Source organism: Dermochelys coriacea, chromosome 6, assembly GCF_009764565.3.
Source record: "Dermochelys coriacea isolate rDerCor1 chromosome 6, rDerCor1.pri.v4, whole genome shotgun sequence".
NCBI lineage: Eukaryota > Metazoa > Chordata > Testudines > Dermochelyidae > Dermochelys > Dermochelys coriacea.
This window is the reverse complement of record NC_050073.1, coordinates 64,820,774-64,847,416: the sequence shown is the minus strand read 5'-3', so window position 1 is coordinate 64,847,416 and position 26,643 is coordinate 64,820,774. Positions and strand designations below refer to the sequence as shown.

Genomic DNA, 26,643 nt, shown 5'->3' with positions numbered 1-26,643 from the left:
TGAACCGCACCAAGTACATGCCTGTGTTCATGGCCACATGGAGGAACTGCCAGCTAATATCCCTGGTGGGCCCTGGGACCAGAGCAGGATAGACTGGCCCACCAGAGTCCCTCACATTCCTCAGGTGGTAGCAGGTCCCACCACATGGTGTTAGGATGGGACGCAAGTTTTAGCATACAAGCCTGTTTGTGAGCCTGGGATAGACTTTTGGGTTTGACTTTTTGATACTCTCATATCTTATACTAATATGTGTGAACAAAGGGATTCTTACTAAAACAAAAAGAAAAGGAGTACTTGTGGCACCTTAGAGACTAACAAATTTATTAGAGCATAAGCTTTCGTGAGCTACAGCTCGGAAATGCATCCAATGAAGTGATGAAGTGAGCTGTAGCTCACGAAAGCTTATGCTCTAATAAATTTGTTAGTCTCTAAGGTGCCACAAGTACTCCTTTTCTTTTTGCGAATACAGACTAACACAGCTGCTACTCTGAAACCTGTCATTACTAAAACAAAGACACTGTAAATGTTGCTTTTGCCTAAACCAGATGGGTGTGTTAGCATAATGGAAATAGATAAGAGCAGTTAAAGTGTTACTAGGCATGGTGGGAATGTAATATATGAGCACACACTTAAAGACTGTCTCAACTCCTTATGTCAAGGCAAGGTCAAGCAGCCAGTTAGGAGGGACAAGGGGAGTTGCTGGGGGGAGGAGAGAGAGGCATAAGAAACACTAAAAGCTGAAGAAAGGCCTGGCCTTGGCCAGAGCACAACCTCACTCCTTACCCCTCCCATGGGGTACAAAACGGATGGGACGAAGTCCCCAGCTCACAACCCTCCGAAATGGAACAGGACCGTAAGTTGTAAGGGGTGTGACTAGGGGCGTGCACTGAAGGTATATTTGGGCCTGCTAAGGAGGAGGAGGGGGGAAATAGGGAATGGGAAGTGGGAAGGGGGACATGGAATAAAGGCTTTGCGGTGTCAGAGCTGGGAACAGAACACTGAGAAACAGCCTCTGCCGGTGTGTAGAGCTATGGATATGTTTGCTTGGAACTAACCTCAAACATAGATTCATAGATTCATAGATACTAAGGTCAGAAGGGACCACTCTGATCATCTAGTCCGACCTCCTGCACAGCGCAGGCCACAGAATGTCACCCACCCACTCCTATGAAAAACCTCATGGAATTGCCTGCACTTCGGACTTCTGGTCTTCTGCTTTCTGTCTATGTGACAAGAACCAGGGGAGAGGGTGAAGGAAAAGCCCTCTAACAACAAGGGCAAGGAAGTGGATGGTATGAAGCAAGATCACAGTTCAAAGGCAGACCAGCTGGATGTTGGGCAGCTGGCTTAGGTGGCCTGTTGAGGGTGGCCAGAGAGGCTGGCAGGGCAGGGGCCCAATGGTGAGTTCTAGAGTGGTGGGCAGGGAGCAGCCACCCACAGGACCTGCTCAAAGAAAGCAAGAGGCAAGGCTGCCCTCACCTTCTGGAGCACACTACAGGGGACATGCAAGGTGGGCCACTCTATGCACTGACCGAGAGCTGCAGGGCCCACCCTGTTGCTCAGTTCAATGCTGGCTTAGATCATTGGCTTCTATCCCTGCTTCAGTCACAGAATCCTGATGCTGGGCAAGTCACTTCAACCAAACTATGCACAGGTGGTCACAAATTGTTTCTCTCCTCCCCTGGGTGCCTGACTTGATACCCCAGGGTCTGATTTGCAGAAGTGCTGAACGCTCACAGTCGCAACTGTAGTCAATGGGGGCTGTGCTTTGAACATTATATAGATAGATAGGTATATATAGATATACAGTGCTAAATTCTCTAAAAAACCAGGTCCCTAGGCATTTCTGCGGAAAAGGACCTAGGGGTGACAGTGGACGAGAAGCTGGATATGAGTCAGCAGTGTGCCCTTGTTGCCAAGAAGGCCAATGGCATTTTGGGTTGTATAAGTAGGGGCATAGCGAGCAGATCGAGGGACGTGATCGTTCCCCTCTATTCGACACTGGTGAGGCCTCATCTGGAGTACTGTGTCCAGTTTTGGGCCCCACACTACAGGAAGGATGTGGATAAATTGGAAAGAGTACAACGAAGGGCAACAAAAATGATTAGGGGTCTAGAGCACATGACTTATGAGGAGAGGCTGAGGGAGCTGGGATTGTTTAGTCTGCAGAAGAGAAGAATGAGGGGGGATTTGATAGCTGCTTTCAACTACCTGAAAGGGGGTTTCAAAGAGGATGGCTCTAGACTGTTCTCAATGGTAGCAGATGACAGAACGAGGAGTAATGGTCTCAAGTTGCAATGGGGGAGGTTTAGATTGGATATTAGGAAAAACTTTTTCACTAAGAGGGTGGTGAAACACTGGAATGCGTTACCTAGGGAGGTGGTAGAATCTCCTTCCTTAGAGGTTTTTAAGGTCAGGCTTGACAAAGCCCTGGCTGGGATGATTTAACTGGGACTTGGTCCTGCTTTGAGCAGGGGGTTGGACTAGATGACCTTCTGGGGTCCCTTCCAACCCTGATATTCTATGATTCTATGATTCTATGATCTCAAATAAGGCATCCAATTTAGTGGACACTTTTGATTTTAATCTCTGTGCCTCAGCTCCCCAACTGTAAAATGAGGATAACGGTAGCCTTCACCTGACAGAGGTGTTATGAAGATAAATCAAATAACGTTTTTGAAGCACTCCGATATTTCAGTGACAACCACCATAAAAAAAGCCCATGAGGAAATTCATTTTGTCTTCACAACAGGGTTTGAACACTGTGCAGTAAATAAGATCGGATGTCACTCATTGAATAACGAGAGGAGAAAATATTGAATAGCAGCTCATTAAATGAGCACCATCCATCCAGTGCACTGAATGAAGCAGGGGTCCTGTGAGAAAAAAATGGAATGAGATCATGTAATTAAAGACTATTATAATGCATACCTACAAGGGGGCCAAATTAAGATTTCACAGGCAATCTTAATTCAGTCATTTCTTAACTTTTGAGTGCTTGTCTTTACAACCTCAGTATTCCTTTAATTTATTCATAGATATTAAGGTCAGAAGAGACCATCATCTAGTCTGACCTCCTGTACAACGCAGGCCACAGAATCTCACCCACCCACTCCTGTGAAAAAACCTCTCACCTATGTCTGAGCTATTGAAGTCTTCAAATCGTGGTTTAAAGACTTCAAGGAGCAGAGAATCATCCAGCAAGTGACCCGTGCCCCATGCTACAGAGGAAGGCAAAAAAACCTCCAGGGCCTCTTCCAATCTGCACTGGAGGAAAATTCCTTCCCGACCCCAAATATGGCGATCAGCTAAACCCTGAGCATATGGGCAAGATTCACCAGCCAGATACCCAGGAAGAATTTTCTGTAGTAACTCAGATCCCACCCCATCTAAATCCCATCACAGGCCATTAGGCCTATTTACCATGAATATTTAAAGATCAATTAATTGCCAAAATCATGTTGTCCCATCATACCATCTCCTCCATAAACTTATCGAGTCTAATCTTAAAGCCAGATAGGTCTTTTGCCCTCACTGCTTCCCTTGGAAGGCTATTCCAAAACTTCACTCCTCTATTGTGTATGTGTGTATACATATATACAAATAGTCTGAAACAATTAATCAAAAAAATTAATACAATATATTAAAAAAAGTTGTTGCTGTGGGTTTGATGAAAAACACGCAACAAAGGATCCCATCCCAACAGCTTTGTTCTAATTAGCAAGGACTTGTAGTAACAGATTAAGGGCCCATCAACAAATGAGTGCCCAAATAAAATGGCTTTCCATCCCCTGGTTCCTACAGTCTGATTTCCTACCTTTGTCCCTAGCTCTACGAAACCTATTTATCTTCCACTGCTGTAAAGAAGCTAAAGTGCATACAGAAAGGGAAAGGGGTAGTGTTGCTAGTTCAAAGTCATTCCCAGACAGTTAAAAAAATAGGATTTTCCACCTCTGTGTCACTTCCTATATGCATAAGTGAGAATATTAATATGGGGTGAAAGTTCCCCTGCCTTATGAATGCCAACCAGTGCTTCTTTTTCTGAGGTCTTCTGTTTTCATCGAGGAATGGGCGATCATGCAATAAGCACATTAGCTGAATTAGTCTCCAGAATGAATGAGGGGAGAGAGAGTTAACAATGCTGATATCCAAACTGTCACATGGAGATTCCACAGCAAGTTCTGCAGCTTTAGGATCATAGAGTAAACAGATCTCTGCCTATGGGATTTACCAGGGTACAGATCTAGTACTGCAATTTCTACTTCCTAAAGCAGCCTGAGTGCTATTGGCATGCTGCTAGTATCTAACATTGAACAGCAGTGGTTTATAACATCCCTTCCTCAAATTCCTGGGAGCAATATAATGAAAGGAAAATCAGGATGCCCAAACTAGCTATTTGTAATATACAGACACAGACATAAGATCACTGCAGTGTTTTGGCCTTTACAGAATCATAGAAATGCAGAGTAGGAAGGGACCCAGATCCAGACCATCCCTGTCAGGTGTTTGTCCAACTTGTTTTTAAAAACCTCCAGTGATGTGGATTTCACAACCTCCGTTGGAAGCCTGTTCCAGAGCTTAACTACCCTTCTAGTTAAAAAGTTTTGCCTAATATCTACCCTAAATCTCTCTTGCTGCAGATTAAGCCATTGCTTCTTGTCCTACCTTCAGTGGGCATGGAGAACAATTGATCCCTGTCCTCTTTGTAACAGCCCATCATATATTTGAGATTTATCAGGTCCCCCCACCCCGTCTTCTTTTCTCAAGACTAAACAGGCCCAGGTTTTTTAACCTTGCCTCCTCCATCAAGGTTTGTAAACCTTTCATCATTTTTGTTGCTCTCCTATTGAGTCTCTCTAATTTGTTCCCATTTTTCCTCAAGTGTGGAGCCCAGAATCAGACACTGTACTCCAGCTGAGGCCTCACCAGTTCTGAGTATAGCAGGACAATTATCTTCAATATCTCCTATACAACACTCCTGTTAATACACCCAAGAATGATATTAGCCGTTTTTGCAGCTGCATCACATTGTTGACTCGCATTCAATTTGTGATCCACTATAACGTCCAGATCTTTTTCAGCAATGCTATTGCCTAGCCAGTTATTCCCCGTTTTATAGCTGTGCATTTGCTTTTTCCTTCCTAAGTGTAGTAATTTGTACTTGGCTTGATTGAATTTCATCATGTTGAATTCAGACCAATTCTCCAAATTTCCATGGTCCTGACAACTTCTAATGCTGTCCCCTCCAAAGTGCTTGCAACCTCTTCTGGCTTGGTGTCATCTGCAAATTTTATAAGCATACTCTCCACTCCATTATTCAAGTCATTAATGAAAATATTGATTAGTAATGGACCCAGGACTGACCCCTGTGGGACCCTTCTAGATACACCCTCCCAGTTTGAGAGCAAACCATTGATAGCTACTCTTTAAGTACACTCTTTCAACCAGTTGTGCACCCACATTATAGTAATTTCATCTAAACCACATTTTCCTAGTTTTTCTTACAAGGATGTCATGTGGGACTACATCAAAAGCCTTACTAAAATCAACTAATCTTTTAGGGATAGTAACAGGTTTCAGAGTAGCAGCCATCTTAGTCTGTATTCGCAAAAAAGAAAAGGAGGACTTGTGGCACCTTAGAGACTAAAATTTATTTGAGCATAAGCTTTCGTGAGCTACAGCTCACTTCATCGGATGCATCTGATGAAGTGAGCTGTTGCTCACGAAAGCTTATGCTCAAATAAATTTGTTAGTCTCTAAGGTGCCACAAGTCCTCCTTTTCTTTTTTTTAGGGATAGTGAGAACCATCAAGGACTGCAGGTTTCTTATGGTTATGGGGAGGGTGTCATCAGGTGACACTACTACAGGCTTTCAGGTTTTCTTACTTAGCATGTGAGCAAATATTTGGTATTGGCTGCACATTTAGTCTGGGTTATGCAAGGTTCGGGGTAGAGGGAGCCGTGTGAGAAGCAGCATTTGCTCTCTGCCTTTCTGTATAGTCAATTCTTCTAGCATAATTGCTCTGTGGGAACTGAGCTGGGATTCCTGAGAGAAGAGATTGTTTGTATGCTCTTTGTGACTGACTTCACCTGCTGGGACTGAGATGCTGGTGTAGGTAAAAATTACACTTAGAACATACCCAGACACTGCATCACTGATTTCTCCTCCCCCAGGGACAACCTACAAAGATCGAGAATTGTACATAGTAAAGCTAGCCCTTTAAAAATCTCTCCTGCCCTGCAGGGTGAATTCTACTGAATAACCAAGTTCCAGGGTTGCTCTTCCTGTAGAATAGGAAGCCTTTTAAAGAGATAGGACAGCATATTAGTGTATGTTGCATCACAGGTCTGCAGAGAAGGATTTATCTTCCTACAAAAATGAGATGAAGTGGAGTCCTCTATGAAGCGCTTATGTGCTAATTTACTGATCAACGGGAGCATAAAGGACCCTTACTTCAGACATGAAGACCTGCTGCTCTGGGAGAGTTTAAGGAGCAGAAAGTGGGTGTGTGAAGTTTTAGGAAGTCTGGGAAGACCTTGCTTTGAGGAGAGTACTTGTTGCCTTCCCATTTATAATCAGTCTAGGGTTATATATATCCCCCTCACCATAGTACCTGAGCACCTGCTCGGAGAAAGGGAAAACTGCAAGAAACAGACACTGGTTTATTTAACTTTCACAAAAGAAGAAAAATCCAGTTTGGAGAGGGAAGTATCCTGCCTCCCCTGTGCCAAACATCACAAGGCCTAACCTGGATGTAAGGCTGTCTCAGAGCCCAGTCAAGAATATTTATAAACATATGTAGAAAACAATAAAATTAATCTTCTGAAGTTATTGGTGATAAAAAACGTGACAACTTCCCAATGCTGCAAAGAAAACAGCCAGTCTGCATTGGAAATAATGAAAACAGGTAGCACTGATGCCTCTCATCATGCCTCCGCTGGAGAAAAGGACATAAGAGTTGAGGATGTAGCCTGATAGAAAGGAAGTTTAACAGCTCAGAACTGCAATTATTTAGTACACTGAATTCTAAAAAGCAAGACCCTAGGAGTGCAGATTGATTATATTTTTATAATTATATTATATTTGAGCAGCATTCCCTAGTGGATAGAGCACTGGACTGAGACTCAGGAGACCCAGCTTTTAATCTTCGTTCTGTTACTGGCCTTCTGGATGATTTTGAGCAAGTCACTTCCCCTTTGTGCCTCCATTTCCCTATCTGTAAAATGGGGATAATGATACTGACCCTTCTTTGTAAAGGGCTTTGAGATCTATGGACAAAAAGTATTATCTTAAGAGCTAGGTATTATTCTATTTACTGTTACTACTTACCTTTGACCAGAAGGCACTTAAACTGGAGGAGAAAGAACTATCCTTAAGTTGAACAAGCATCAATCAATAAAGGAAAAACCCTCCACTTTAGCCTTGTGGATAAAAAGCAGCATGTTAGCAAAATTTTTTGTTTAATTAAAAAGGAAATATGGAAAATATCCTTTTCTTTATAGAAATGAAGTGGCAAACCATTCTTGAAAAGTTACTACTACACTAGGATCTGCTTTGAACGGGGACATCAAACTTCTGTCATGACAGTTCAAATACACAAACAATACATTCAGTTCAAAGTAAACACCATATATGTGAATAGTTGTTATTCCCCAAAAACTTCGTTTTGATTAGATGTGCCTTGAAGATTAGTTTCCTATTCTTAAAAACTCTCTGTAAAGTGAGGTAGTTCCACCCCACAATATAACAGCACCACTTCACATTCATTTTATTTGTTTATTTATAACATTTAGTCGTTGCACCTATCTCAAGCACTAGCTGCATCATACTATTCCTCTAATGCACACACTAACAAAATAAAACCCTAAACAAGGCCTTGACCCAAATATCTTAAAACAAAATAGACCTCCCTAAATCTACCCACATTCGTAGAAAAATAGCCTCCCTTCCTCCTCCCCAGGAAAAGGCTGAGGAAAATAAACAGATGAGTTCTTGCAGTATCTGAAGATCACCAATTCCAGGCTCTGGTGAGCCAAGTTTCAGCACCAGAAGGAAGTAATTTCCGTAGTCAAAGATCCTTTTGTGAGAACTCCCAGTACCTTCCCAGTTACATTAGAGAGGAGTTAGAGCTCTTGGTCTGGTATCACACAAGGAGAGAGACCATCTTGAAATTGCTAGGACGAAGCCATCAAGGGTTTTATTAGTCAAAATCAACACTTGAAGTATTACATGTAGCAGAATTTAAAAGGACTCTGGCAGCCCTTCCCCCATCCCCAAGTGTCTCTGTACCCCCAACTCAGCCACCTCTCTCCCCCCTGTGGCCCTACACCTGCACACCCATTCACCATCTGTCCCAGTCTGTCCTTCCCCACTAGCCCTTACAAGCCCCTGTCTGACCCCCAGCAGCCCCACGCTGTCTGTCTCCCCATAGCCCCGTCTCCTGACCTTGCCCAACAGGTGCTGTGAAGAAGGCTCTGCAGGTGCTCTCTCTTCCCGAGCTGGCCGGAAGCTGCTGCTCTGTCCTATCACCACAGCGCTCTTGGTGAGCAAAAGGCAGAACTGCAGCAACTTTCAGGCAGAAGCTTTTTTCTGGGCAAAAAAATTAAAAATGTGTGGCTTATTAATTATGCATGCACAGTGGTGCAGAATTCCCCCAGGAGTACTACTTGAACCATATGCCTTTGGTGCATTGCAGTCCATCTATGTCCTATGCCAAGAAAGTTCTCATTGCCCATTGCCCTTCTTCAGCTTCCTCCTGCTCAGAGCCAAATTTAGGGCCTTTAGGAGTATGTCCTTGTTGTTCAGAACATTGTAGCAGTTCACTTCCACCAGCCTGTCAAAGTCATAGGGCTCAAAGGTGAAATTTAGCGTGCGGTAAGGAGAGTCTTTTCCATCAATGACAAAGTCACCAAAGGATTTCTCATCTTCTGACTCACGTTCTACTCCTGCAACCAGAGAAAAATACACTGTGAAAGTCTTACTAGAATCCTTTAATTGAATCATCAATGAAGGTCACAGATCAACTAAGCCAGTGTTGTTGACTTTTGGTCACTTTCCTGGTCAGAAATTGCATGAGAAGAGATTTCAGCACCTCAGAGCAGGGTCACAATACTTTAGCTTTCAAACTTTGAGACAAAATACCGTCTCCACTTTGTACTTCCACCACCCTCCAAAAACAAAGATTAAAAGATAAATTGTTTTGCTGCAATAGATCACAGCATGGCACACTACAAGATTAAGCTACAATTTTGAGGTGAGAAATACTAACCTGACTCCAAGGGAACAAAGTTAATTCTTCCTGGAAGGGGCCGCCCACATTAGGATAACAGGTGTGTTTTTAAAACGTGTTTTTAACATCCTAATGTAGACAGGGCCACTTGGGCTTTAACATGTTACCATAATTTAGAAAAAGCCTCCACACCTTCTATTTAACTAAACTTGATTTTAAAATGAGTAATGGGGTTCTATGAGTAAAAAGGTGTTTCAGGTTCTTAGGTGGAAAAATGGCTGGGAATTCATAAATCATAATGCTTGAGGCAACGCTAACTGACTGATTTCAAAAAGAAAAGGAGTACTTGTGGCACCTTAGAGACTAACAAATTTATTAGAGCATAAGCTTTCGTGAGCTACAGCTCACTTCATCGGAAGTGAGCTGTAGCTCACGAAAGCTTATGCTCTAATAAATTTGTTAGTCTCTAAGGTGCCACAAGTACTCCTTTTCTTTTTGTGAATACAGACTAACACGGCTGCTACTCTGAAACCTGACTGATTTCAGACCTCTTTATAATGCAAATACAGTGACCATCACATCCTCAGGATAAACCCTCAGAAATATTAGTTCACATCTACATCTAGCCATTATATGTGGCAAAACTACTTGGTAAGGAAGGGGTTGGTTCATAAAGGAGCAAATCAATTGTCTATTTAGATTCCCCTACATTTTAAATAGCTTTTGGGACAGCCCTGTTACTGCCTTCACCAAAATGAAACACTTCTGTTGCGCTTTCTGTAAAAAAAGTAATAGAGCTCAATAGCTTACAGGGAAACTAGGTGAGGGAAAGCTGTGATATTTTATGGTTAGAGAAACAAGGTGGGTGAGGTAGTATCTCTTGGTAATATTTTTTATCTTTTATTCTTCAAGTCAGGTCCCAGACCTGAGGAAGAGCTCTGTGATAAACTCAAAAGCTTATCTCTCACCAACAGAAATGGGTCCAATAAAAGATATTACCTCACCCACCTTGTCTCTCTAATATCCTAGGACCAGCACAGCTATAACTGCATGCATTTTATGGTTAGGAAAGTTCAGCCAGTCCCACATTCTATCTGGCTAATCAGACCTGACTTAATCATAGGATCTTGATGCACATTCCCTTACCCGGTGCTTTGTATTTTCGGAACGTATCATTCACCAGTGGGAAGTGAAGCACGATGGGAGATTTTGGGTTCTCATCATCCACAAACATGTAACATTCTTTTGGCTTCTTCTCATCTTCCTCACTCAAGATGATTTGTGGAAAGGGGATTTCCTGTTCTTCACAGTATTTCTGAGTCAACTGTAAAACCTGTGGTCACAGAACAAAAGTCAAATGTTAGGTCCTGTTTTACCCAGTGAAAACAGAAAAATAGAGAATATTTTCCTTCTAACTATTATATTTATGGCACTACTATAAACTATTCAATGTTCATAATTAATGTATGTTATGTAGCAAATATTTTATAAAGTAAAGGCAGCATGTTCTAAATCACAAGTCTGGGAACTTTTCCATTGGCTTCCTCTCTGACCTTGAGCAAGTCATTTAACCTCTCTACCTCGGTTTCCTCATCTGTAAAATGGGGATAAGTTACCTCACAGGGGTATTGTGAAAAATCAGAAAATATTTTTAAACTGCTGTTAATGTGTAGACAACCTAAGTATTATTACATTCAGCAAATTTTTAAAAACTACTTTTGTAATATATTTCAAACAGAAAAGTTAGTCAGTCACTATCATTTTACATAGCCAAACCTATAGTTAAGCTTGGAAAGATTGGACTCAGATTTCTCACTTTGCTAAAAACAAATAAAATGCTTTCATAATTAAAAATCAACAATTACAACGAAGAAAAGTTAACAGTATATCCTATGATGGGCTCATAGACAAGTAATACACTGTTGCTGTCACCTTTTTCTGGCAATAAAATAAGGTGTTGACTATAGAATGATAAGGTTTGTCTAATATTAGGATTTTATTACTGAAACTGATGGATCTCAAAAAGAAAAGGAGTACTTGTGGCACCTTAGAGACTAACAAATTTATTAGAGCATAAGCTTTCGTGAGCTACAGCTCACTTCATCGGATGCTGTAGCTCACGAAAGCTTATGCGCTAATAAATTTGCTAGTCTCTAAGGTGCCACAAGTACTCCTTTTCTTTTTGCGAATACAGACTAACACGGCTGCTACTATGAAACCTGATGGATCTCAGTTTCTGTAAACATATTTTGAACAGCAACTAGACTTGATGGTGCTATGGGAAATATTAAAATCAATAAAAATAAAAATACTTGGAAATAAATTATGTCCCTTAAATACACTACAAATTAAAATTGAATACTTTCAAGATTATACATATTGAATTTGACTATCTGCATGTAATATTTTGTGAACATACATTTGTATACAGCACAAATAGCATATTGTTAGCACAAAAAAAATCAGTTCCACCTTCATCTTCCCACCTAACAATGCCTTCTGCTAGATGCAAGAAGAATGTGCTATGGTGTGCCACAAGTCTTACATTGCTAACGGAGATTCACCTTTAGGTAAAGCGATAGGGGCCTATGCTTTTTAAGCAAAAAGACTGGCATTTTACCACCACTGTCACGTGAAGTTCCATGTATGAAGTTCATGTTGTGACATGAAGTTACTAGTGAATTGCATGGTCTGACAACTGAAGTCTTGACAGGTTTCAGAGTAGCAGCCGTGTTAGTCTGTATTCGCAAAAAGAAAAGGAGTACTTGTGGCACCTTAGAGACTAACAAATTTATTAGAGCATAAGCTTTCATGAGCTACAGCTCACTTCATCGGATGCAGTGAGCTGTAGCTCACGAAAGCTTATGCTCTAATAAATTTGTTAGTCTCTAAGGTGCCACAAGTACTCCTCTTCTGAAGTCTTGAGTGGCCTTAGATTTATTACAGTGTGTCCTACTTCAGGAGACTCTATTCAAACATCTTGGACTGATCCATGTTGTTATGAAAAATGTACGTTTCCATGCTTCTTTCCCAGTCTAATGCTGCTCACCTCAAATGGAGCATCCCAAGAGTAGTTAAATGACAGGATGACATCTACATCTCTCTCTGGCTGGAGCACCAAGGGAAAGGGAGAGTTGATAGAAAAACCACCATCCACCAAGTACAGGCTGTCTTCCATGGGAGTCAGCTGGTTGGGAAAGGCATCCAGGTGTGTACCTAACAGACACCCCACACACACACAAAAAAAGATCACCTTAGTTGCCAAAAAGATGGGGAAAACTTTGGAAATGAGGAAATGAAGCAATCACTGAGACCTAAAGGAGAAACCTCTATTACATGTTCTATACTCCCACACCAAAATCAGACCTGCACTCTGAATATTCCAGAAGCAAAGTAGAAAACAGGTCTGTACCACCAGCTGGGTGATATTATTTCATAGCAAACAAGTTCTCCAATTGTATCAAATTCTCTGCTGCTGGTGTAAATTGGCAGCACTCCACTGACTTCAATGGAGCTGTTCCAAACTTACGCTAGCAAAGAATTTGGCTCAAAATGCTAACATTATGCATAATTTTAAAATACTAACAGAATATCCAAAAGAGTGATTTATTTCAAAATGGCTACCTTTCCAGGCTACAAAATTCCTGTTGTTGACATAATTCCTGTGAAGGTACAAGCCTTGCATGAAGTTGAAGGTTTCCCCAGAGGTGACACGGGACTTGAAGAAATCCTGGCAAATTTGTAATAAGGGTCCCCCTGGTATAACCAGACGAGTCTTTAATCGAGTGGGGTCCCGAAAATGGAATCTTTGGCAATCATCTATAACAGAAGCCATGATAAAGATCAGAATATATTTAAAAGCATGCTCATTCAAGCCTAGCATTTCAAGATACTAATCTATTCACAAATGAAAGTTCAATCTATTGTCATACGACTGTTTTTTCCCCCTACATATGTGGGCACTGTAAAAATGTATTAGATTGAAGTCCAACTTAACTGAGTCTATACTGAAGTTTCACCATTTAGGGTGTCTTTCAAATCTCACTCATGAGTCATGTAACCGTTCCAAACTGTTGCCAATGAAAACTGTCACCATATGACATCATGGATATGCTCTCATACGGGGTCAACAGTTACTAGAAATCCTGAACATTCACTACAGTATTTCTTATAGTTACAAATGGGAAATAGGCTTCAGAGTAGCAGCTGTGTTAGTCTGTATTTGCAAAAAGAAAAGGAGTACTTGTGGCACCTTAGAGACTAACAAATTTATTTGAGCATAAGCTTTCGTGAGCTACAGCGAAATAGTGTAGTGAAACCTAACGCTGTGGTATGACAAATGCCGAGCGAGAGGAAGGATGGTCTTTCTATCTTCCTATTGAAGGTACTTATAGACATCTCCCCACCACCATAATACTTACACACCTCAGAGTCTTTAATGTATTTATCCTTACAGCACCCCTTTGAGGTTGGGAAGTGCTATTATCCCCCTTGCACAGATGTAAAACTGAGGCCCAGAGTGACTTGCCCAACATTACAGAGAAAGTTTACGGCCAAGAAGGGAATTGAACTCAGGTCTCACAAGTCCCCAGCTAGCACACTAACCACTGGATCTTCCTTCTTTTCTTTGTAGTTTGGACACAGATCTGGGACTCAAGAGACATGGGTTCAATTCCCAGATCTTCCATCAGCTTTCTAGTTGACCTTGGACAAGTCACTTAACCTCTCTGCACTTCTGTGCCACAGTTCCCTATCTGTAAAACAGGAGTAACACCACTTTCCTACCGCCCAGGGATGTTGCGAAATATTGTAGTCTTGGGAACCAGGAATGGTGGGGGATGGGAGGCAAGAAGGATAAGTTAATGGTGACCATTATTATTTAATTTACTGTGTAAATATAGGCCATATTGTTGAGAGAAACTACATGACAGAGGGGAGTGGAATACAGCTTTAGAGAAACTGTTAACTATCCAGCCCAGCTGAGCCTTGTCTGTGCTTGGAAACTCCACAGGATTTCTTAAATTTTGGACTTCCATTAATGTGTTATGTGATCATTCTGAAAAGAAACCTCTAGAAAACCCAGTTTTTAAACAAAAACTGACTGTTTTACAGGGTACTGAACACCCTTACCTATGACTCTGATTACATCTTTCAGAGAATCTAGAAAGCCCAGTCCTGAACCAACCATCTTCAGACAGACATCATCCAGACTTGCGGCAAAGGCACTTCCCCACATTCCTATAGGCAGAGGAAGGGGTAGTGGAAACAGAAATAAAGAAGGATTTAACACCCTCGTAGGCTTCTTAAACCCAGTGCAGTAAATAGAGGCTCTACCATAGGGTCACTGCCTGTTACCAAGTGGGCTGGCCCTGTAAGAGGAGTTGAGCCCTATGCCTAATTATCCCTTTCCCAAGTGACGGGTTTGGGCTTCAGGCAGTGGTTGGATCAGGTGAGCAGGCATCAAGTAATGGTAGCCCAGGGACAGGGCAGCCTGTACGAGGGAACCTACCTGTCAGAGAGAGGAAAACTAGGGAAGACCTAAAGGAGACATCTCTACAGACAGGCCCAGTCTGGGGTACTCCCAGAAGAGAGATCTGGGATATGTTGTGTTAATTTTGATGGAATATATGGGCCCAAAGTGTGTTAACATAACCCTGAAACTGTCCAACAATAAAGTTTTAAATAAGGTTCAGAGTTTGGTATAGAGAGACCTCAGCCTACTTAGCACCATGGAGAAAACACCATTAAACAGCCTTTCAACCTATTCTTAAAGATATAGAAAAGAAGAAAAAACAGGTAAAGCATATGAAATGTACAGTATTAACTAAGGCTTTTATTTTAACCATAACTCTTCTCGTTTCCCTTTAGATAGAGAGATTTTATAAGGAAACCCCTTTGTTTGACAGTCTTTTAGATGATATTAAGATAGTAATAACTGTCCCTTTTGGGGAAAAGAGAAGATGTTAATTGAGATAGGCTGGAACTGTTACTGAAGTTCAATCCTGTTTGCTAAAAACAAAACAAGACGAACATACATAAAAGGGGAGAGAAAAGAATAGCAGAGTTGCAAAATGCAAATTCTGTCTCTGATGTTGCATCCATTTGCAACAGTCGGCGCATACCCCCCTCCTACACCCCAACCCCCTACCCAGCCCAGTGAAAGTGAGTGAGAGTAGGGGGGAGCAAACAACGGATGGAGGGGGATGGAGCGAGTGGGGGCAGTGCAGGGGTGTTCAGTTTTGTGCAATTAGAAAGTTTGCAACCCTTATCATGAGTAATATCCCAACAAGAATATTTGGAACCCATGGGTGCATAATGGACTACTAAGCCTTGAGAAAAAGGCTGAGAGATTCTACTTTTGAGTTAAACTGTTATTTTATATTAATAAGTCAGATCCCAAGAAGGGGTGAGTACTTAAGAGCACCAGTTATGGTGGTTTGTTTAACTGAGCAAGGGGGAAACTGAGGCATGAGCAGATTCTGACACTAGATGAAGCTTTCCTATTTCCCCTTCAAAACCAGCAGCATTAGCATATACCCTGCAGATAGGAGATCCTGGGCTCTGGATGTTTCCGGATCAGCCGCCCCATGAAGAACTCACTGTCAAAGTCTTCTGTTCGGACAAAGGCTCCATACTTGCGAAATCCAACCTCATAGGGAGTGAACTCACACCACTCTGAGAGAAAGACAGCAGATCAACAGTTATCTCAGGAATACTCTGAAGTGTATAGTCTTCATTAGCCTATTCTTATAGGAGTGGTTAAAGAAGAGTCTCTGCTTCTTCCAGCATCACCTATCAGCAATTCCTTCCCCATAAAACTCCATATATAGTAGAACTAGTGTGGCTGTCTTGGGGGGACAGATAGTTGGATCTTCCAGAGAGGCTCTGTAGGAACTCCCTGTGCAGCAAGGTTTGGGGACTAATTAAACCACTGGCATGCAGATCTACCAGCCATTGTCCCTTGCAGAGTAGGGGCACAAGAGCAGCAGGAATGATTGCTGTCTCAGGACTGCAGCAGCCACCAAAAAGCACCTCCACTTCCTCCAGGAACAGTCCCTGCACCAAGCTCAGCTATTCAGGTTTCGCACACATTTGGGTACGGAGGGGAAGAGAAAAAGGATTTAACATCTAGAACTGCGGAGGGGTAACCCTCTCAGATGAGAGCTCCTTAGCTATACCAAAATTGAAAATTTCTCACTATATCTCACAATTATAGCAATGAGAGCAACTTGACTGTCTAGATGTTTTTCACAGAATGGGCTCCTTCACCCTGGATTTCTCTTTGCAAGCAGCCCTCACACACACGTACGTAAGTTCACCACAGTGTACTTTATTTACAACATCTTAGGTAGCTTCATGTCCCATGACCATAAGGGACAGCTTCAAAGCACCCCTGTGGCACAGGAAAGGAAAGTGAAGGAGGAAGAAGTCTCACCTCTCTGAGATCCTGAGCTTCTTTGCCCGTCCTTCCAGCCTTCCCTTCCTGTCTCCTATTTAACAGTTACCAGCTAACAATCTGAATCCCCTTGTTAACTGGTTAATCACCTGATCCCAATCAATTATCTCTCAATTTGGACCATGACAGAAACCTTACAACATGGTGAGCCAGCCCTAGACTACTCCCACTGTGTCACATTGTTCAACGATGAAAACATTAGTTGAAGCTCACCAGCAATTCCACATTTTTGAAATTCATTTTTCTGAGCAGCAATTTTTAAATATTTCTTTTTGGTGTCATTAAGTTGTGAAAGAATATACGGCCATTTAAAAACAATAGCACAGAGCGTTATTATGCCATACCAGAACTTAATAGTGGTATCTGCCTAAAATATTATTGAAAATGACCCCTATGACAGAATTCAAACAATAAATACATATTTATATTTCCAAAGCCTACCCCTTCTGAGATCTATTTGGGCCAGTTACCCAACTCTCATTGCTATTTTATCACTAAAATCCTTCATTTAACTCAGTATTAACATTAACATATATACCTGGAGTGTATACGTTCAACACCTTTCATCAGTAGAGCTTGTTGTGCCTATTTTACATCTGAGGAAACCAAAGCATAAAGAGGTACCTGTCCAAAGTCACCCAGCAATCTAGTGGTGGAGATGGGAAAAGAGCCCAGGTTTCCTGAGTCCCAGTCAAGAGATCCACTTGGCCACATTATTTCCCAAGTAAAACAAATAAGTTTACAAGAGCAATCTTGTCAAGATAGCTCAGAACAGTGCAATGAGTATTGCTCATTGCAGAAATATTGCTCTCTCTAGATTCCCACATCTAGACTGTGTTTAATTCAATTCTTTCTGCATAAGATCTCTACAACACAGCCTTTCCTATCCACCATCAACTAAAACCTCTCCTCCAGGTGCTCATCACCCTACATCTCAAATACCACATCACCCTTTCCTCCGGCCTTCACAAATCCCATCTTGCCCCATTCATGTCAATTCAGAATGCTGCTGCAAAGATCATTTCCCTAGCCCATTGCTTTGACCATGTCACTCCTCTCTTTGCATCTCTCAACCCCATTCACATAAACGACTCAATCTTCACATTCAAGGCCCTTCTCAACATACCTCCCTGCTTCCCGTCAATTCTCATACAGTATCAAGATGATGCCTGCCTCCCCACTCAGCCAATACCAGCCTTCATCGCCCACGTGTTCAAGTTTCTAACAGGCACTTTTGTGCTTTCTCCCATGCTGCCCCTCGAACAGAGGCAAGGTATGCAGGGCTGGCTCTAGGTTTTTTTGCCACCCCAAGAAAATAAATAAATAAAAGGGTGTCCGGAATGCTGTTGCTGGGATTGTGCCGCCCCAAGCACGTGCTTTCTTTGCTGGTGTCTAGAGCGGTCCTAGAGGCATGGGGGGCGGAGGGGGGGGAGCACACAGGGTCGTGCCAGTGCCTCCCGCTCATTTCTGCGAACACAAAGCTGCTCAGCTCGGAGGGGGCGCTTGGGCATCGCTGACTCCGCAGCTGTACACAGCCTCCTGAGTTCTAGTGCCAGTCGTGCTCCCCTTCTGTGTGCTGGGAGCCTTCCTTTTTTCTCTACAACAATGAGTGCTCGCAGTGGGGCTGAGTAAGGGGGTGGGGGAAATGAGAGAAGGGGCAGTGGGGAAGGAAGGGGGTGGAATAGGGCAGTGGGAAGGGAATGTGGGAGTGAGGGGAGGGGGATGGAGAAGAAAAGGGGATAGGAGAATCATGGGGGGAAGCTGTAGCCCGGCATGCCGCATCCCCTCAGCTGCAGCTGGGGCTCCCCCATTAAGCAGGCCCATCAAACCCTCACCCTGACAAGCCCTACCTCCTACACCACCTGGATCCCTCCGACAAGCCCCGCACACCCAGACCCCTACCCGACTGAGCCCCAACCAGCTGCACCTCGACACACACCCCATCAAGCCCCAGTCCCCCAGCACCCAAACCCCCCCACTGACCCCCACACCCAGACCCCCACCAAGCCCCTCCCCCTGCTGAGCCCAACCATCATCACCTGGATCCCCTGCAGAGTCCCATTGCCCCTGCACCCGGAACCACCCAACGAGCCCCTGTGCATCCAGATCTCCCACTGAGTTGCCCACACCCAGACTGCCCCACAGAAAAACATCTCACCCCATACCTGGATCCCCCCACACACACTAAGCCCCTCCACATTTGGATCCTGCTGGGCTGAGCCTGCCTACCCACACCTGGTGGGCACAGAGGGGCAGGGCCCCAGGGTGTTTCTGGGGCAGGCCCAGCTCTTGCACTGTGTCAGGGTCAGATGCAGCCTCATTGCTGAGTCCCTTTACTGGGGAACTGGGGGCTTCAGGATGATCTCCCACCTCAATGCAGCCCATGGCCTGAGCTCCCTACTGCCATGCTGGAGCCACATTTATTTGACAAATAACATTTGCAGAATTTTAAAATATTGTGCACATAATTTTTTTTGGTGCCGAATTTCCTCAGGAGTAGATCTTCAGTGATATAGCTATGAGGAGAACATAGGTGAAGGTGAACTTTGCCAAGCAGTGTCCAATTTGACATATTAGCTATTGGGCTCCCAAATACTGGCTAATCAGCATCTAATGTCTTATGCTCATTATCCAAGCTTTCGGGAATGGGGAAAGGTGGAGATGCAAAGGAAATTAAGTCTCAGGAGAGGGGAGAGGAGTTATTTACAGATTTTAAAATAGAAAAATAAACCTGTCTCATTTATACCTGCAAAGTCATCATCGCTAATATTGGGCCTCACATTGATTGCTGCATAGATGGGATAGGGGTTCTGTGCCCTCTTCACTGCTTCCTGTTGGTCAGACAGCTTTGACAAGTCTTCCTGGTTATAACAGGGAAAGAAAAAAAAAAGCTTAATATTTTTGGTGCTATGCTAGATCCATCTAGCCTCACACTCCAGTTTTCTGGAGCTCTCTCACTTTCCAACCTCAGCTATAACCGTATCACAGGCTCTGAAGTTCCTCTCTCCCCAGCATAGGGTTCATTATATTTTACTAGAATAGTTATATGGCCTAGATATTTTTAATTTTACAGGCATTCTTCACTAGTTAATTGCTGTTTTAATCAGATTCCAATTCGTGATTTCACCTAACTGTATCACTTTACATTCTGTTTTTGAAAAACCATATTGCTAGACATATGTCACGATATTTTCTGAGCCTTAACATTCCAAATGGCTGTCAGATGAATGGCTTTTAAAGTAATTTCAAATAAATACCTAGCTCTTACATAGCATTTTTCATCTATAGATCTCAAAGTGCTTTATACATTAGGTAAATATCATTATCCCCATTTTATAGATAGGAAAACTCAAGCAAAAAACTCCCATGTTTCTCCCAAGATTCTTCTAATCCCCAGAACAATTCTATACAATTTAAGCATATACAAAGAGAAATACTTTTCCAGAGCACAAAAAGGTGGATATGTTGAGCTGCTAATTTGAAGGCAAACAGCAATACACTTCAGAGTCTAGAATTCTTTACCTTCCGATGTAGAAAATACTCTATAATAAGGCCCCACAAGTCTGTGAAAGAGACTTTCCGTCCATCATTCTCCATTGAGTTCAGCTGCTGGAAGTAATATTTCAGTCGTTCTGAGGAAAATGCCCCTGCTTTGCTACTAGATACATTATCCCTGGCATTGCTGATTGCACCTTGGAGGTCCTTACAGGACCAGTCTGTGTCTTGATACAGTTCAGACAAACACCTGAAAAACATTTAGACCAAGATCAGTGAATGATATTAAACATCAAATTCCAGCTAAGTATTGTTACTATTGCAGTATTGAACTGAGAACTGTAGAACTCTGACAAGGTAGAAGATTAAATACTAAAGATAAGAAGCATTATGGGACAGAGTTTTAAGTTCTAAAATACGCTGGGGAACCTGAGACCAACCGCATTGTTATCACTCTCTCAGCTCACCTACCACTCAGGGCTGTTCTGGAGAGCAGATTAGCTAATGCTAATTAGTTTACAAACATTAGCTAACATTCTCACAACAGCCCTGAGAGCTAGGTCTGGGGTTCCAAACAGAACCAGGGTAACTGGCTTCCTCCTCTGCACAGCAGAGAATCTGGCTTTGCAAACCTCCCTACGCAAATGTATATGCTAGAGTTTTAGATGAGGAGCAGTACATATTGATTTACATTGTTATTTTCCATAACTTTTCCACAAAGGGGATGAATTTTAAAGGTACAGATGGGAGTTAAGCATCCAACCCTCACAAAACCTCAAATGAGAGCTGGGTATCTACTTCCTCTTTGTGCTTTTGAAAATCTCCCCCAAAGTGTTCTTTTTCTGTAATGCGATTTTATAGCTTCCACAAGACCCACTGCTGTATGTATTAAAAATAGTAATGAAACTCTCTTTTTAACCACCCAGAACATAATGACTGTCAACGTCCGATAGACAATAGCAATATACTGGACCTACTGTTTTTTAAAGATTATGTGCATTAAATCTAGCATCTCCCTTGGAGCTACAAAAACCCTATCCAGCTAGAAGTTTCAGGGACCATCACTGCATATTACGCACCAAGTAGAACCTGAAATTCCACACAGATACATTGTGCTGTCCAAAAGGCTGAGCTGCTGAAGCCCTGACAGGCTGCCATAGAATGATGTCAATGCTCTAGTCCCACCACCAGATCCCAAAACTGCCACCACTGGGACCTGCAGAGAGGCGAGAAACCAGGGAATGACACATTCCTAGTTAATTTTTGATCTGCTGTTTAATTTTATATTTATTTTCTGTACTATGTAAGGATGAGACCCCTAAAACACAGGAATAGTTATACTCTGTTAATACGCTGATTAAATTCCAGTATAAAGTTAATCATGACTGATATTTTAGTGATATAGATCATGTATTATAAAGATTATAGTATTGTCTAGAGAGTCGTGCATTTGCTGAAAAGAGGTGTGAAGTATATTATGTTCCTCAAATGCTAGTCATTTAATCACACACCTTCCGGTAGAACATGAAACCTACACTTTTATAAGCAAAAAATATATCAATCATTTCTGTAGCACTAGTATCTAAGACCCCAAGCAGAGATCAGGACTATTGTACCAGGCACTGTACACACTGACATTCCTTCTGCCCTTTCCTTCAGTCCTAAATCCCTCAAACTGGGGGTCAGGTTACAACCATGAGCTTTGCTGGGTCCAAAGGCTGGCTTTATTTTAACATCTCAGAACTATCCTGACAGCACATGATGCAGTAGCTCTAAATGAGAGAATCCAAAGAAATTCTGGAACCTCAAACCCCAGAAATTTTCATCAACCTTCTTGGAAAAATTGTTGGGTTTTTGTTAAAATTACTTTTTGTTCCATAAAAAGAACACCTACAAAAAACCAAAAAAGTCTGAAAAGATACCAAAATCTAGCACTTAAAATTCTAGGTCTCTAAAGAGAAACTCACCATGGGCTATGCTGTGAATGTTCCGTGAATGGAGGAAAGTCCTGTTGTTTACCTGCAAAGAGCCCTAAATGTTTAAATGATTACCAGTCATAGTGGCTCAACAGCCATCTCTGAACACTGGGCTTCATACCTCATCTTTCCCAGGGGCTTCTCTTAACTTAAGTGTCTTCATTAGTGCCTGAGAAACTATTTTCTTCCTCTTATCCAAAAATTCTCTCTCTTCTTCACAGAGGTCAAAACCAAGGCGTACATCAAGATCCCAAGTGCTGATTACAGAAACGGGTTAAAAAGAAATTAGGAGTTTTCATAAATCTAAAGGTTTGAAACCCCTTGAAAAAGGGTGTGTGATAATCTTCTTTAAGCAAATATTCTAGGCTCACAGTCAAATCACTGTATCAAACACGAAACATGACAACCATTCAGTTTTTAACCATTCAGTTTAAAAAAACAGAAGAGCATTTTCTGGTTAAAAGTGAACTTCACTCATCCTTACTATTTTAGTTTGTAGTAAATTCAATCCTACAGTGTCCAAAGACCAGGATTTAATAGTTTCATACAAACAAAATTAAAGTTATGATTGGTTTAAAGAAACAGATAACTGGGCAGGGGCTGGGGAATTCTTTAGCAGGGGGGTAGAGACTCTGAGGGAGGTAGGGGGAGGACGGAGATTGAAAGGCTGGGTTCACTGTAAGAGTGAAGGAAGATATCAGGATTAAGATGATAGTTTTAAAAGGATTTTAGTTGGTTTAAGAGAAGAAAACATCTTACTATGGGTTTGTAGATGGGCTGGATCAGAAACAAATAAGACTATGTTAAGAGGCAATTAGGGATAACTTATAATTTTAAAAAATATATAATAGAACTAACAAAACATGAACCTATCTAACCCTTATCCAGACCTGTTTTGATTCTATGTGATAATCCTTTCCTCAACTTTTTTTTTTTAAAGATTTTAAAGCTCTTTGTGCCAGGGGCTGTCTCTTCCGCTTTGTCTGTACAGCTCCCAGCACATTTTGGGCACATTAGCAGTAGTAATAAAATACAAAACAGCCACTTTATGTTTGCACATTTAGCTGCTCATTTCTGAGGCCTAATCCCTAGGAATTTATGAAAAATTTGTTCAGATTTCAGGCCTTTTCCTGATACCAGTGCAACAAAGAATAATTTCACAGTGAAAATCAAAATAGAATTTGGTTAGCAGAAGAAAAATATCCAACAAGATTTTATTTTTTCATTAAACCCAAGAAAGCCTCTAGTAAAATGAATGTACTTCAGGAGCAGTTAACACAGTCACCCAGATCATTCACCATGAGTATAACATATTTCCTCATCATAGGATCTGCAATGAACATACAAGGCTCTGACTCACCTCTTTTCAGCCTTCACACTCAGATCCAAACTTTGTCCCTGGAAAAATACAATAAGTCCCTGAACCAAAGGTAGTTTCACAGATGAGCTTCCTAACAGGGCATGGAGAATGCTTTCATCATCATCATCATCATCAAATATTATGCAAGATAAGCACTTCCACCAACAAAAGCAAATACGCAGCACACCTTATTTTTTCCCTGTGACTGTTTTAGTGTAAATAGACTTCTCTTAAAAGCTGTTACACTAGAGTAATATAAAGTTGGAGAACAGGGGAAGATTGCAAGTATTATTCCTCTTGTGAACCATTGGCTTTTCCTTTCTCTCTTTCATAGGTCTATTTAATTTTTCCCTTCCTCTGCAAGCTGATGGGTTCTGACACTTATTTTGCAGGAATCAGCCCTGGAAATAGCACTTCTGAGAATAACTGTGTTGAACAGTCTGCAGTGATTAACTCTGACATAATTCCAAGAAATGCTGTCTCCTTGAGGTGTTAATTTTAAAAATTACAGCAAAACTTGGTAGCTGTCAAGAGTTCAATTAAGACTTCAGTTATGGCAACACAGGCTTTTAGTCCCAAACTTTAAAAATGCCTACTTCTAAATGTTGGAACCTTTATCCCAAGAGTTTTAAAGTACACACAAAAATATTAGTGGATTACCTCTCCTAAAGGAATAGCCTTGTCTACTTTCTGTCCAACAGGAAGTGATTTAACTGGTATAGTCCCCTGTCCCAGAAGCGTAGTGTGCTTCTCCTGATCAGAGCTTATTTCATCCTAGTAGCAAAAAAAAAAAAAAAGTAATTCTACAGTCACGGAAAAACAGTTTTCATTAAAATAGTAATTTCACCTGTGAAAATATAGAACCAGGACTGTTACCAAGTGGAGTTATTCACATACTGCAACTCACTACAACTCTTCAGAAGAAGGTCTTATGATATCATGTACTTTTGACCACCTTACAGGCTCTCTGTCCACCAAGCCTTCTTTCTTGGGACTAAAAGAAAAGGAGTACTTGTGGCACCTTAGAGACTAACAAATTTATTAGAGCATAAGCTTTCGTGAGCTACAGCTCACTTCATCGGATGCATTTGGTGGAAAAAACAGAGGAGAGATTTATATACACACACACAGAGAACATGAAACAATGGGTTTATCATACACACTGTAAGGAGAGTGATCACTTAAGATAAGCCATCACCAACAGCAGGGGGGGGAAAGGAGGAAAACCTTTCATGGTGACAAGCAGGTAGGCTAATTCCAGCAGTTAACAAGAATATCAGAGGAACAGTGGGGGGTGGGGTGGGAGGGAGAAATACCATGGGGAAATAGTTTTACTTTGTGTAATGACTCATCCATTCCCAGTCTCTATTCAAGCCTAAGTTAATTGTATCCAGTTTGCAAATTAATTCCAATTCAGCAGTCTCTCGTTGGAGTCTGTTTTCGAAGCTTTTTTGTTGAAGTATAGCCACTCTTAGGTCTGTGATCGAGTGACCAGAGAGATTGAAGTGTTCTCCAACTGGTTTTTGAATGTTATAATTCTTGACGTCTGATTTGTGTCCATTCATTCTTTTACGTAGAGACTGTCCAGTTTGGCCATCACCTTCAGCCCCCAACTAAAACCTCTCCAACGCATCATCAAGGATCTACAACCTATCCTGAAGGACGAGCCATCGCTCTCTCAGATCTTGGGAGACAGACCAGTCCTTGCTTACAGACAGCCCCCCAATCTGAAGCAAATACTCACCAGCAACCACACACCACACAACAGAACCACTAACCCAGGAACCTATCCTTGCAACAAAGCCCGTTGCCAACTCTGTCCACATATCTATTCAGGGGATACCATCATAGGGCCTAATCACATCAGCCACACTATCAGAGGCTCGTTCACCTGCGCATCTACCAATGTGATATATGCCATCATGTGTCAGCAATGCCCCTCTGCCATGTACATTGGCCAAACTGGACAGTCTCTACGTAAAAGAATGAATGGACACAAATCAGACGTCAAGAATTATAACATTCAAAAACCAGTTGGAGAACACTTCAATCTCTCTGGTCACTCGATCACAGACCTAAGAGTGGCTATACTTCAACAAAAAAGCTTCAAAAACAGACTCCAACGAGAGACTGCTGAATTGGAATTAATTTGCAAACTGGATACAATTAACTTAGGCTTGAATAGAGACTGGGAATGGATGAGTCATTACACAAAGTAAAACTATTTCCCCATGGTATTTCTCCCTCCCACCCCACCCCCCACTGTTCCTCTGATATTCTTGTTAACTGCTGGAATTAGCCTACCTGCTTGTCACCATGAAAGGTTTTCCTCCTTTCCCCCCCCTGCTGTTGGTGATGGCTTATCTTAAGTGATCACTCTCCTTACAGTGTGTATGATAAACCCATTGTTTCATGTTCTCTGTGTGTGTGTATATAAATCTCTCCTCTGTTTTTTCCACCAAATGCATCCGATGAAGTGAGCTGTAGCTCACGAAAGCTTATGCTCTAATAAATTTGTTAGTCTCTAAGGTGCCACAAGTACTCCTTTTCTTTTTGCGAATACAGACTAACACGGCTGCTACTCTGAAACCTGTTTCTTGGGACTATTTCCATCATTCCAAACCTCTAAATAACTTCAAAAATCTAGCTGCTCTCTTTTCAAAATCAACAAAATGCCACAAAAATGTTTCTCTCGCCCCCAAATGGGGAATTTTCCTCCAAAAGAATTGCCCTGGTCTGAAGCCAGTAATGGGCAACATGCAGTGCTGCATTCCTAATGGGGTTTAAAGTCCAATATATCGTGACCTGTTTCAAACAGCACTTCATTCTATCCCTGGAAGGTCCACTGATATCAGACTCTAGAGTCATAACATTTTGTCTAGAAAAGCTATTTTACTTCTTTTTGGGAGATTCATTTTTTACATAGCCAGTAAAGCAAAGCTCCTTTAATTCCTACAGAATTTGATTCATGATAACTGAAGCACCTTGTACAAGGGAGGGATGCAAAAAAACAATCTCAATAGAAAAATATTTATGTTTAAAAATTGTAAAATAGTTTTTCTGTAGCATGCATCACACGCCCAATATATACTGGCATAGCGTAAAGGTTTGATCTTCATTTATTTGC

At 41.8% G+C, this 26,643-nt stretch overlaps 1 protein-coding gene across 1 annotated transcript in view; it reads right to left on the bottom strand.

The window, feature by feature from the left end:
- Window positions 1–8,328: 8,328 nt before the first annotated feature.
- The window catches only part of LOC119857450 (cytosolic phospholipase A2 zeta-like), a 58,629-nt gene continuing 40,314 nt past the window's right edge, over window positions 8,329–26,643 (bottom strand). Inside the window, exons 10-21 of the mRNA XM_038406415.2 lie at window positions 24,177–24,290; window positions 23,517–23,554; window positions 22,278–22,413; window positions 21,260–21,396; window positions 20,208–20,430; window positions 19,432–19,546; window positions 15,767–15,904; window positions 14,360–14,467; window positions 12,854–13,048; window positions 12,279–12,445; window positions 10,376–10,562; window positions 8,329–8,945 (exon numbers count right to left, since the gene is read on the bottom strand). Coding sequence (XP_038262343.1) covers window positions 8,725–8,945; window positions 10,376–10,562; window positions 12,279–12,445; window positions 12,854–13,048; window positions 14,360–14,467; window positions 15,767–15,904; window positions 19,432–19,546; window positions 20,208–20,430; window positions 21,260–21,396; window positions 22,278–22,413; window positions 23,517–23,554; window positions 24,177–24,290 — 1,779 coding nt within the window. The 3' untranslated portion in view covers window positions 8,329–8,724. The remainder of the gene's footprint in view (window positions 8,946–10,375; window positions 10,563–12,278; window positions 12,446–12,853; window positions 13,049–14,359; window positions 14,468–15,766; window positions 15,905–19,431; window positions 19,547–20,207; window positions 20,431–21,259; window positions 21,397–22,277; window positions 22,414–23,516; window positions 23,555–24,176; window positions 24,291–26,643) is intronic.